The sequence below is a fragment of the Lolium rigidum genome, chromosome 2, assembly GCF_022539505.1.
Source record: "Lolium rigidum isolate FL_2022 chromosome 2, APGP_CSIRO_Lrig_0.1, whole genome shotgun sequence".
Taxonomy (NCBI): Eukaryota; Viridiplantae; Streptophyta; class Magnoliopsida; order Poales; family Poaceae; genus Lolium; species Lolium rigidum.
The window spans coordinates 223,862,652-223,875,970 of NC_061509.1; the positions used below are offsets into that span (position 1 = coordinate 223,862,652).

At 46.4% G+C, this 13,319-nt stretch overlaps 1 protein-coding gene across 1 annotated transcript; it reads left to right on the forward strand.

Annotated features, from left to right (window-relative positions):
* The first annotated feature begins 3,631 nt into the window (after positions 1–3,631).
* On the forward strand, positions 3,632–5,830 carry LOC124690602 (protein LNK1-like). Its single transcript, XM_047223965.1, has 7 exons — positions 3,632–3,685; positions 3,789–4,026; positions 4,114–4,288; positions 4,386–4,581; positions 4,783–5,340; positions 5,467–5,585; positions 5,704–5,830. Exons 1-7 carry the CDS (start codon positions 3,632–3,634, stop codon positions 5,828–5,830), a joined length of 1,467 nt encoding a protein of 488 aa, XP_047079921.1.
* Positions 5,831–13,319: the final 7,489 nt, after the last annotated feature.

A 13,319-nucleotide genomic window follows, 5' to 3' on the forward strand; every position in this document is an offset into this window, starting at 1 on the left:
TATAATGAGGGCCAAGGGGAGGGGGCCGGCCACCCGAACAACACCAAGGTGGCCGCACCACCTAGATGGCCGGCGCCCCCCTCTCCCAAACCCTAGCGGCCTCTCTCCTCCACCACATCCCGCACGCTTAGCGAAGCTCCACCGGATTTCTCCACCACCACCGACACCAAGCCGTCGTGCTGTCGGATTCAAGAGGAGCTACTACTTCCGCTGCCCGCTGGAACGGGAGGTGGACGTCGTCTTCATCAACAACCGAACGTGTGACCGAGTACGGAGGTGCCGCCCGTTCGTGGCGCCGGAGGGATCGTGATCAAGATCTTCTACGCGCTTTTGCAAGCGGCAAGTGAACGTCTACCGCAGCAACAAGAGCCTCATCTTGTAGGCTTTGGAATCTCTTCAAGGGTGAGACTCGATAATCCCCTCGTTGCTACCGTCTTCTAGATTGCATCTTGGCTTGGATTGCGTGTTCGCGGTAGGAATTTTTTTGTTTTCTATGCAACGTTATCCTACACTGATGTGGTGCGCAACAGGCTGGAGGTGGCGGCGAGAGGGGGATGGCGGCGACAATAACGATGGCGATTTGGCAGGGTTGGAAGAGGTCTCGAGAAGGCAAGAGACGGGAGGCGAGGTGGTGGGGAAATTGGGCTGCTGGCATCCTCCTATTGGTATCCTATGTTACATGGGCAATGCCTTATGTTCGGCACACCAGGCCACCCCTGTGATGCGGGATTGGCTTTGGGGCGCCAGACAATTTTGGGCCGCACATGACCGAAGATGTGTTTGGGGCCATGACTAGGCATCCATTTCTGTCTGACGCCCCCAATAGCCAGTTGAGGGGCATGGGTGAAGATTCTCTAAGCAATCCTAGACGACACGATCATTGTTTTTGTTTCGGAGAGGGGGAGGGGTCCTAGACGCCCATACTACAATCCAGCACGGAATTGTTTGAAAAATCTTCAATACAAAGAACAGACTTGTTCGTTAGCCCATCACGACCAGCCAGTGAAGGCCTGGTCTAGCTCATGAACGGAATCTGGACCAGATCTAGCCCATAATAGCTACGGAAAATTGGGCCGCACTGCCAATCAAATGGCCACTCTACGACGACAGGCAAACTCTGCGCCGAACAGAGGTGAAAGCCTTCAACAAAAGGATGAAAAACAGAGGAGCTAGGAACGGTGGTGCTCGCCGTGTTAGGCAGAGCTAACTGACGGCCCTTCGCTGTGTTATTGAGACACGGCTCAATAGATGCATGTGTCCAATCTGGTACGTGCACGCTACACACCACAAGTCCACAACACCAGCAGCACGCCTGGCCGTGTATGTATAACCAGTGGAAAAGGAATTAATATAGCTAGACTCGAGCATTTCCGACACGTTTCAATTAGAGATGGATACCTTTTTGCATTTTATGTCACCCCTTATACGAGAGAATTGGACCAAGTACGTACGTCATTGCTCTTGCGTCACTTTAAGTTGTAGCGTTCGACTTGATGAATCCTAGTCATTGATGTGGGCGATAAGTTGTGCAGTTTGTATATATGCTATCCTTTTTACAACTAGCGTGGTTTGCATATTTAGTTCACACATAGGCATAGGTCCGCTACATTTGACCCTCCTATCACACTGTATCACATTTCAGACAATTTCCGAATTTCCCACTAGTGGAGTCCATATGTCATGTAGATGTGGACGCGTAAAACCGTGGACGATTCCTACATGCATGGCCGAAATACTGTTATAGGTCGGGTGAAGGGTGCCACGTAGGACACACATAGTCAGCTACCACATATACCCGTCACTTGGTTAGGAGGTCGAGTCTCTCATTTAAGCAAAATGGTTATCCATATGGGATGTCGTTCCCTTCCATAGCGAGAAGCATGTGCTTTACTTCGTTGCTACTTTGAATCTACGCGGGTTTGGTATTTTAGGGCCTACTTGGAGAACACAAAAATAGGGAAAACTTCGGGTTAAGAAGGCATGCCATGCATGCATGTTGAATCCAATAGGAATAGAAAACACATATGTCTACAGTAATAATTGTTTGGTTGCGCCTCGGGAGAAACATAGGAACTTGTTCGAAGGAATAGGTAAATGACATAATTATCATTCAAAGAGGGAGAATATCCCATAAGTTTTTTTTCTCATATGGAGTATTTGCATGTAAAATAACCATTGGAAATCCAGACAAAGTTCTATGGGGAAAAGGAATTCGAGGAATATAATTCTCCGTAATTCATATGGAATTCTTTTGAAACAGAGAGAGCCCCATTCTAGATAGTACGTAGCGTTCTATAAAAACGGAATTGCTAAGTTTCAGCTAGCTGAGACGTAGCTTATGTCTCAGTCACATTTTCTAGCGTTAGATTTTGTTTTTGCTTGAAGATTCGTGTTTGCTGTTGTTTATATTTGTTTAGACCCATATTAAAACACGCTAAAGTAATTCGACTGAGACTGTTAGAGACACCCTATAAAAAATCAGTAAACACAAGACGCTCGTCGGTCTAGTCGTTTTGACGAGACACGGTAGACAAGGTCGTTCTCACACGTGACATGTCACCTCCACGCTACTGTCAGATTACACACACATGCACAGGCACAGGCACACTACACTGCACATGAAACGTCGACGTCGCGCTCTCGATCGATCACTCGCTCACCCGAGCCGTCCGTCCTTCCAGGCTCCCAGCCGCGAAACGTCATCGATCGACCGGAGCACCAAAAGGCGCTGCCGAACTTAACCTCCCGGAGGGAAAGAGCTAGCTCGCGCGTCCAGCCGTCGACACGTTTGCGAGGAGCTGACGCATCGTGTGAAGCCGATCGATCGAGCAGCTAGCTAGCACGATCACCGCGCGCGCGCGCGCACCGGCCGCCGGTTGCCGTCCTCGTGAAAGAAAGCCGGCCGGCCACCTTGCCCGCGAGGCCTCGATCGATCCATCGATGCTTACCGCTTAGCGAGGCAGCTGGCGAGGAAGCATCGATCCGTCGACGGAGCACGTTCAACAATCACCAGCTAGCTACGACCCCCGGCCGGAGCGCGCGCGTCGCTGTCGCCTTTGCCACGCCGGAAAAGAGGCGCTGCCCCCTTCTGTTTCCGGCAAATGGAGTTAGGCCGATCGATCAGCTAGCTCTGTCAATGGGAGAAGACAGAAGAGTCGTCCTCTCTCCACCCGGAGCCAGACAGGCCTTCGTTCGTTCTGTCGCTTTAGGACACGTTCCCACGATCCAGCGCCTCACCGGAGAATGCTTCTCTGACGCCACGGACGCCTAACTCCTTGCACGGAACGGTGAAGCATCGGAAGCCGCAAGTACGGCTAGCTTATCGCATCGCCTACCTCCTGGCGAAAACCCCGGCCAATTAGTGCAGGGATAAGGCTAGAGCTCGACAGGGTGTTCGGCGCGGCAAAGCGAAGCCAGCTGCATGCGAGCGGCATGTTATAAGCTACGGCCGCGCCACCGTTCCCGCCCGCCTGCCTAGGAGCCGCCAACAGTATCAATTCCACTCGCCTGCTTTCCATTGCTTCCTGCTACCTTCGTCCATCCGGGCTAGCTGCTCGCTTCGCCTTCCTGTTGCCGCAACCATCCACCCGTCCCGTCTCTGAACCTCTGCGGTTCGCTCGGTTTCCGATCGATGCATGCGCCGGTGGTCGGGAGGAGAGGGGGCTTCTTCCAGCCCCGCGACGAGGTACGGGCTTGCTCTCTCTCGTCCGTTTGCAGGTTCCTGTCGATCCAACGTTCAAACTCTTGTGTGAGGGCTGATCGGTTTTCTTTCTCTCCTTTTCATTCAGGTCTCTCACCTTGCCATCGGCGACTTTGCTCTAAGCAACGATCACGCCATGCCGCTGTTTCAAGGCCGCGACAAATCCAAGATGTACCCGGCGAATCCAGGACCCCTACTGCAGGGAGTTGGCGCCGCCAGAAACAGCACTGCTGTCTACGGCGGCGGTACAGCCGCCGACGTCGTGTCCCATGGAAAAGGCAACTTCTGCGCGCAGATTCAGAACAAGGACGTTGCTGTCACGATGAGTACGCCATCGATCTTGCCCCGATAACATGCCGGTGTTTTACTGACTAGTACGTCTAAGTGAAGTTGTGTTCATCGAATGCGTGCAGGTGCAGAAGCGGGATTGTTCCCTGCTGGAATCGGCAACGTTTCAGACATTATCTGTTCACCACCGCAAGGGGATACGGTGCGATCACAGGATGAACACAGGAACAAAGGGGGCGACCTGTTCCTCTTCGACTGGCCTGAGCTGGCCCCCTTGGAGGGTGTCGAGACGGAGCTGAGGTAACTTCCTTCGACCTTGAGCGTGCAGCCTTTTACAATCCAATGCCGCCTCTCCTTTTATCTGAAACCTTTTTTCTTTACTTCTCGTCTTCTGAAGAAAACTCGGTTCGCCGTTTGAGCTAGGGGGCAACAATTATTTCGATGACCCGATGTGGCCTTCGATCTGCTCGCCTGATGCTCAGCTCGTACCGAGCATCCGCTTTGATAATGACCTGAATCCATCCACTGTTGCAAGCAAGAGCGCGGCTTATCCCATACTGATAGATTTGACAGTTCCTGACACTACTGATCAGGTACTTTCAGACTCTTATGCCCCTGATTACTTTTCCTCAAATTTTGAAGGTTCCATGATGATGCAAAGGATTTACAGCTGACGGTATATATCTTCTCGTCGACTCGAGAGTCCAGATCTTTGCGTTCTTCCATATGGGGATCTTCGTTCATAATTTCTCACAAGAATCTTGGATGCTAACTTCTCTGTTCACCTTCTGCAGATCAACATGGCAACTCCCATGAACACGCAGCAGCCATCCAAGAATAAAGAAAAGGAGTCGCCACTGAACCGCTCTTCCTCCGAGGAGATCCAGCATTTCCCACGGGTTTCAGACGCCGACCTCCTCTGCCCCTTCGACGACATGCTCGTCTCAACATCATCCAGCACCATGTACCGCAACGACGAGATGATACCTTCTTCCGCCACCGCTCGCTCCTGGCCAGACGACGTCGCCTCGGCTTACGCTCCACAGAGTTCCACGAAGAAGAAGAAGAAGCCGCACGCGACGACCCCGGACATGTTCCTCGATGAGATGTCCGAAAACCCACTGGAGATGTACTTCCCTCAGGTGAAGCAGCCTCAGATGCACCATCAGCTTCTTCCTGAAGTGTGCTTTGCAGGCGATGGGGCTGGTCTGAACAGCTCAGGATTGGAGTTGGGTTCGAAGGGGAGAGGATGTTCGGGAGGACTACGTGAGAGCCCTCTCCCGTCGTCGATTGCTAAAGCTGCGCCGGTGAAGAATCTTCGGTTCCAGAAGCTTCAGGAAGGCATGAACCAGGTCAGGGTCACTGAGACTCACACCAACTTGCATACCATGTTTCATTACATTTTTTTCATGTGATACGTGAATGATATTCAGTGCTTATGCTACTTAACGTCATATACATGTAATTTGCTACTGCAGTTGGATGTGGGAACCAAGACGTGCATAAGAGATGCCCTGTATCGACTGGCCAACAATGTCGAACAGAGGCATTGTGTCGACCAGAATGTGGGTTCATCAAGTGCTGCGAGCAGGCAAGTGTATCTGTCAACTTCTGAAACTTATCTCTGATTTCATACCATCTGTTGTTATTAAAAACATGGCTCTCGGGTTGGTCACATCCAAATGCTGACTGACGCTTCTGGTACCTCTGGCCAGGATCAAGACTTCGAGCGTATGGACCGAGACTCAGGGCAGCCCTATGGATCGCTCGGTAGCGCAGCTTCTTCTGCAGAAACCGCTGTACCGGAAGACGACTGGTCGTCAGGCAAACCGCGTCGCTTGATAATCTCTAGTCTGGTTCTACTGGAAACTGGAAAGTACATGTAAATGTGGTCAGTGGTCTGATATAGGCTTTGGAAGTTTGAGCGCCCATGCGTGATCAATTTAATTCCATGTGTTTATGGGTAGTACAGCGCTCTTTATAAGGAAAAAAACATGTGTTTATTAGTACTACTTATATTCTTCCTAAAGCAGTACCACGATGCTAGCAGTATATATTGTAATGTTCAGAGAAGATAACAGATATGCTCACAGAAATTTGTCGTCCACTTTGCTTGGTAATTGCATGGACAGATTTGAGATGAGTTCATCCGATTTTCTATCAAGTTTCTTGTGGTTGGGTGTTAGCGTTACCTATTCAGGAACAACACTGCCAAAAGACTAAGTGGGAGAGCTCCAACAATCCACACCTCTCTATATATATACCGATGACGCCACCATATTTGTGGCTCCCAAAATGATGATATCAACTTCTTGGCAACTACTTTGACAAGCTTTGGCCAAGTCATCGGGCTTGTTACCAGTTGTGCAAAAAGTCATGTGGCTCCTACGAGAATATTGACCTTGACTACATCCTTCAAGCTTTCCTTGCTCAACATGCCTCCTTCCCAATGAATTCTTTGGGTCTGACTTTGCTCGTGACACGGCTCCGAAAATTTCACTTTCAAGATTTGGAAGATAGGGTGGCCGGCAAGCTCATCCCTTGGATAGGAAGGCATATGCCACTATGGCCAGCCGAATGATGCTTGTTAAAGCGACGCCCACAAGTATTGGCATCTACTTCGTCACAGTACTTGATGTTCCTTGTTCCTATAGAGGTTCTAATGAAGATCGATAGCATTTGAAGGGACTTCCATTGGGTGGCATGTGAGAAGCTCTCGGGTGGAAACTGCAAAGGAAATTGGGACACTACGGGAGAGCTCCAGTCTGCCGACAGCCGTCGGCACAGCAAAGAAGGCCGTCGGCATAGGCTGTGCCGACGGTGACCGTCGGCGTAGCGTCGTCGGCATAGTTCTGGTCGGGGACTGCCCGATCACCGTCGGCACAGACTGGCCGTCGGCACAGATTGTTGTGCCGACGGTTATACCGTCGGCATAGTATTTCAAATTTTTCAAATTTTTTTTGAAAAAAGATTCAAATTATGTTTTTTTTAAAAAAATATTTTTTTCCATTTTCTTCTTATTCTTTTTTACTTGTTAATCTTTCACAATCACACTTACACTTAGTACACCTAATATTATGTCAAATTGCACTTGTAGTCAAGCTTTCCAGTTGGTCACCCATCCTCACACTACTCCCGCCCCAGCACGCTTAACTTCTTGGTTCTCTTCGGATGAGCTTCCATGAAAGAAAATGTACTACCATATCAATCATATTAACCCTTTGACCGTGCTGCCACATCTCTATATTTTTGAATTCTAAACAATTACTTAAGTAAACAACAATGAATATATATAAATAATAATAATATAGAATTTGAAAAACAATTAAATGATTTCATTTTTGTCTTTTTATTTAATATGGAATAATTAATATCGATAAATACGAATTTGGCAAATAATATGTCTAAATTGATCAGAAAAATGAGAGGAATACAAATATGACATCCATATCATATTTTGAACCTACAATTTAATTTACCCAAAAATCGTGAGCAATAGATCAAGTACCTCTAGTTTAAATCTGATTGACTTTATCGGAAATGAGATGGGAAACGGCCTCGGCATGATATAGTTTGCCGAAATGAGGTCATATGTGGCACGTGTGTTGGCCCTAGGATGGGAAGCAAGATCTCGGACGCGGTTTTCTAATCCGGCCCACGGGAAACCATCTTTTTATTTTTAGCGTGCCCAAACGGTTTTTATTTGTGAAGCAGCTACATGGGGCGCATTTTAGTATGACGTGAAACCTCCGTGCGATGATAGTAGACCACCTACGCACCACATATCACATGGCATGTACACGCGTTAGCTATTTGAGAACACATGTGGCTTCCGGCGGTGTCCCGCCGAATCCGCTGGAAACTGACCGGATTTGAACTAGGCCTCTGATAACCCACAAGTATAGGGGATCGCAGCAGTCTTCGAGGGAAGTAAAACCCAAATTTATTGATTCGACACAAGGGGAGGTAAAGAATACTTATAAGCCTTAACAACTGAGTTGTCAATTCAGCTGCACTGGAAAAGCACTAGTAACAGGGGTGATGTGAAAGTAGCAAGTAATATGAGAGCAATAGTAACGATGAATACGGCAGCAGTAATAGTAACACAGGAGCAATGGCACCAGAGAATAGTTGATACTACTTCCAATGACATGTAGAACGAATATATCATGATGAGATATGGACCGGGGTTCCCAGCGATCTACACTAGTGGTAACTCTCCAATAAGTGACAAGTGTTGGGTGAACAAATTACAGTTGGGCAATTGATAGGATTGATAAAGCATTAAGAAAAAACATAAATTCATTAATCATGTAGGCATGTTTTCCATATATAGTCATACGTGCTCGCAATGAGAAACTTGCACAACATCTTTTGTCCTACCAGCCGATGGCAGCCGGGCCTCAAGGAAATCTACTGGATATTAAGGTACTCCTTTTAATAGAGCACCGGAGCAAAGCATTAACACTCTGTGAAAACATGTGATCCTCACATCACCGCCATCCCCTCCGGTTGTCCCGATTTCTGTCACTTCAGGGCCTTTGGTTCCGGACAGTGACATGTGCATACAACTTGTAGATACAATCTAAGAAATAATTATAAAGCTCAAATCTAAGATCATGCCACTCGGGCCCTAGTGACAAGCATTAAACATAACAAGATTGCAGCAACAATAACTTCACAAACTTTATAGATAGACTAATCATAACGTATCATCCATCGGATCCCAACAAACACAACACCGATTACATCGGATGGATCTCAATCATGTAAGGCAGCTCATGAGATCATTGTATTGAAGTACATAGGATAGAGAGTACCAACTAGCTATCGCTAGAACCCGTAGTCCATGGGGGAACTACTCACGGAGCATGATGGAGGCGGTGGCGTCGATGGAGATGGCTTCCGGGGCACTTCCCCGTCCCGGCAGGGTGCCGGAACGCAGACTTCTGTCCCCCGAATTGGAGTTTCGCGATGGCGGCGGCGTCCCCGGAGTCTTTCTCGGAGTTTCGTCAATTGGTACTGCGTTTTTAGGTCGAAAGGGCTTAAATAGGCGAAGAGGCGGCGCAGAGGGCCGACAGGGTGGCCCCACACTAGGCCGGCGCGGCCAGGCCTGGGGCCGCTCCGCCCACATGTGTGGTGGCCCCCTGGCTCTCCTCCGACTCTACTTCGGTGTTCTGGAACCTTCCGGGAAAAATAAGATCTTTGGCGTTGATTTCGTCCAATTCCGAGAATATTGCCCGAACAGCCTTTCTGGAACCAAAAACAGCAGAAAACAGGAACTGGCACTGTGGCATCTTGTTAATAGGTTAGTTCCGGAAAACGCATAAAAACATTATAAAGTGCAAGCAAAACATGTAAATATTGTCATAAAACAAGCATGGAACATCAGAAATTATGGATACGTTGGAGACGTATTGATGTCTACGCCCCCCTCCTTTTCCTGTAGACAGTGTTGGGCCTCCAAGAGCAGAGGTTTGTAGGACAGCAGCAAGTTTTCCCTTAAGTGGATCACCCAAGGTTTATCGAACTCAGGGAGGAAGAGGTCAACGATATCCCTCTCATGCAACCCTGCAACCACAAAGCAAGAAGTCTCTTGTGTCCCCAACACACCTAATAGGTGCACTAGTTCGGCGAAGAGATAGTGAAATACGGGTGGTATGAATATATATGAGCAAGTAGCAACGGTGCCGTGAAAATAGCTTGTCGGCGTGTAGTTGATGGTGGTAGTATTGCAGCGAGTAGTAACACGGTGAAACAATGAAACAAGCAAGTAGTAACGCAGCGAGTATTTAGGAACAAGGCCTAGGGATTAGACTTTCACTAGTGGACACTCTCAACATTGATCACATAACAGAATAGATAAATGCATACTCTACACTCTTGTTGGATGATGAACACATTGCGTAGGATTACACGAACCCTCAATGCCGGAGTTAACAAGCTCCACAATTCATTGTTCATATTTAAGTAACCTTAGAGTGTAAGATAGATCAATTCGACTAAACCAAGTACTAACATAGCATGCACACTGTCACCTTCATGCATATGTAGGAGGAATAGATCACATCAATACTGTCATAGCAATAGTTAACTTCGCAATCTACAAGAGATCGTGATCATAGCATAAACCAAGTACTAACACGGATGCACACACTGTCACCATTACACCGTGCAGGAGGAATAAACTACTTTAATAACATTGCTAGAGTAGCACATAGATAAATTGTGATACATATACATTGCAATCATAAAGAGATATAAATAAGCACCTCACTATGCCATTCATCAGTGAATAAGTATTCTGTGAAATATAGCCTAAGAGACCCACATGGTGCACACACTGTCACCTTTACACACGTGGGACAAGGAGTCTCCGGAGATCACATAAGTAAAACTCACTTGACTAGCATAATGACATCTAGATTACAAGCATCATCATATGAATCTCAATCATGTAAAGCAGCTAATGAGATTATTGTATTGAAGCACATAGGAGAGAGATGAACCACATAGCTACCGGTACAGCCCCGAGCCTCGATGGAGAACTACTCCCTCCTCATGGGAGCAAGCAGCGGTGATGAAGATGGCGGTGGAGATGGCAGCGGTGTCGATGGAGAAGCCTTCCGGGGCACTTCCCCGTTCCGGCAGCCGTGCCGGAACGGAGACTCCTGCCCCCAGATCTTGGCTTCGCGATGGCGGCGGCTCTGGAAGGTTTCTGTGGGTTTCGTCGAACGTATCAGGGTTTTCGCGACGGAGGCTTTAAATAGGCGAAGAGGCGGCGCAGGAGGGCTGAAGGGGTGGCCACACCATATGGCGGCGCGGCCAGGGCCTGGGCCGCGCCGGCCTATGGTCTGGGGGCCCAGTGCCCCCCCTCTGGTCCTTCTCGTGTGTTCTGGATGCTTCCGGTGAAAATAGGAACCTGGGCGTTGATTTCGTCCGATTCCGAGAATATTTCGTTACTAGGATTTCGAAACCAAAAACAGCAGTAAAACAGAACCGGCACTTCGGCATCTTGTTAATAGGTTAGTTCCAGAAAATGCACGAATATGACATAAAGTGTGCATAAAACATGTAGATAACATCAATAATGTGGCATGGAACATAAGAAATTATCGATACGTCGGAGACGTATCACGTATCAGCATCCCCAAGCTTAGTTCCTACTCGTCCTCGAGTAGGTAAACGATAAAAAGAATAATTTCTGTAGTGACATGCTACTTACATAACCTTGATCATACTATTACAAAGCATATGAAATGAATGAAGTGACTCAAGGCAATGATCTATAGTTGCTAACAAATAGATAACATATAGCAAAACTTTTCATGAAGAGTACTTTCAAGACAAGCATCAAAAGTCTTGCACAAGAGTTAACTCATAAAGCAATAGATTCAAAGTAAAAGCATTGAAGCAACACAAAGGAAGATATAAGTTTCAGCGATTGCTTTCAACTTTCAACATGCATATCTCATGGATAATTGTCAACATAAAGTAATATGATGAATGCAAATAAGCAAGTATGTAAGAATCAATGCACAGTTGACACAAGTGTTTGCTTCTAAGATGGAAGGAAGTAAGTAAACTGACTCAACATAAAGTAAAAGAAAGGCCCTTCGCAGAGGGAAGCAGGAATTAAATCATGTGCTAGAGCTTTTTAAGTTTTTGAAATCATATAGAGAGCATAAAAGTAAAGTTTTGAGAGGTGTTTGTTGTTGTCAACGAATGGTAATGGGTACTCCAACTACCTCGCCAACCAGACTTTCAAGAGCGGCTGCAAGGTAGATCATCCCTCTTCTCTTTTGTTTACACATGTACTTTAGTTTTATTTATGGTTGACACTCCTCCCAACCTTTGCTTACACAAGCCATGGCTAACCGAATCCTCGGGTGCCTTCCAACAATCTCATACCATGGAGGAGTGTCTATTTGCAAAATTAAGTTGCTTACTGATGAATCAGAGCAAAACATGTGAAGAGAATTATTAGTGAAGTTAATTAATTGGGGGCTGGGAACCCCGCGCAAGCTCTTTTTGTAAAATTATTGGATAAGCGGATGAAGCCACTAGTCCATTGGTGAAAGCTGCCCAACAAGATTGAAAGATAAAACACCACATACTTCCTCATGAGCTATAAAACATTGACACAAATTGAGAAGCATTTTAAAGGTTTAAAGGTAGCACATGAAGTATTTACTTGGAATGGCGAAGAAATACCATGTAGTAGGTAGGTATGGTGGACACAAATGGCATAGTGGTTGGCTCAAGGATTTTGGATGCATGAGAAGTATTCCCTCTCGATACAAGGCTTAGGCTAGCAAGGTTATTTGAAGCAAACACAAGTATAAACCGGTACAGACAAAACTTACATAAGAACATATTGCAAGCATTATAATACTCTACACTGTCTTCCTTGTTGCTCAAACACTTTTAGCGTAAAAATATCTAGACCTTAAGAGAGACCAATCATGCAAACCAATTTTAACAAGCTCTACAGTAGTTCTCCACTAATAGGTTTAAACTACATGAAAAAACTTAATCATGATCTACTTGAGAGCTCAAAACAATTGCCAAGTGTCAAATTATCCAAGACATTATGAGGCATTTTCTGTTTCCAACCAAATAAAAATAAGTATTGTAGCTTCCAACTTTTATCATTGAACATTAAAAGTAAAACGAAGAACAAGTGTTCATATGAAAAAGCGGAGCGTGTCTCTCTCCCAAACAAGGATTGCTAGGATCCGATCTTATTCAAACAAAAACAAAAATAAAAGCACACAGTACGCTCCAAGTAAAGCACATAAGATGTGACCGAATAAAAATATAGTTTCAATAGAAGAAACCTGACAAGTTGATGAAGAAGGGGATGCCTTGGGCATCCCCAAGCTTAGACGCTTGAGTCTTCTTGAAATATGCAGGGATGAACCACGGGGCATCCCCAAGCTTAGACTTTTCACTCTTCTTGATCATATATCATCCTCCTCTCTTCACCCTTGAAAACTTCCTTCACACCAAACTTCTCATAAACTTCATTAGAGGGGTTAGTACTCAAAAAACTTGAATCCACCTTGGTCCTGTAGTGACATATTGCAAGAACTCAATAAAACATTAGCTACAGCTTTCCACGTCTAGAAAGCCTTTCTTAAAGTCCACAAGAGACAATGCAAAAAAAACAGAGACAGAATCTGCCAAAACAGAACAGCCAGTAAAGACGAATTTTAAAAAGGTACTTCCCTTGCTCAAATCAGAAAACTCAAAACTAATGAAAGTTGCGTACATATCTGAGGAACATGCACGTAAATTGGCAGATTTTTCTGAGTTACCTACAGAGAAA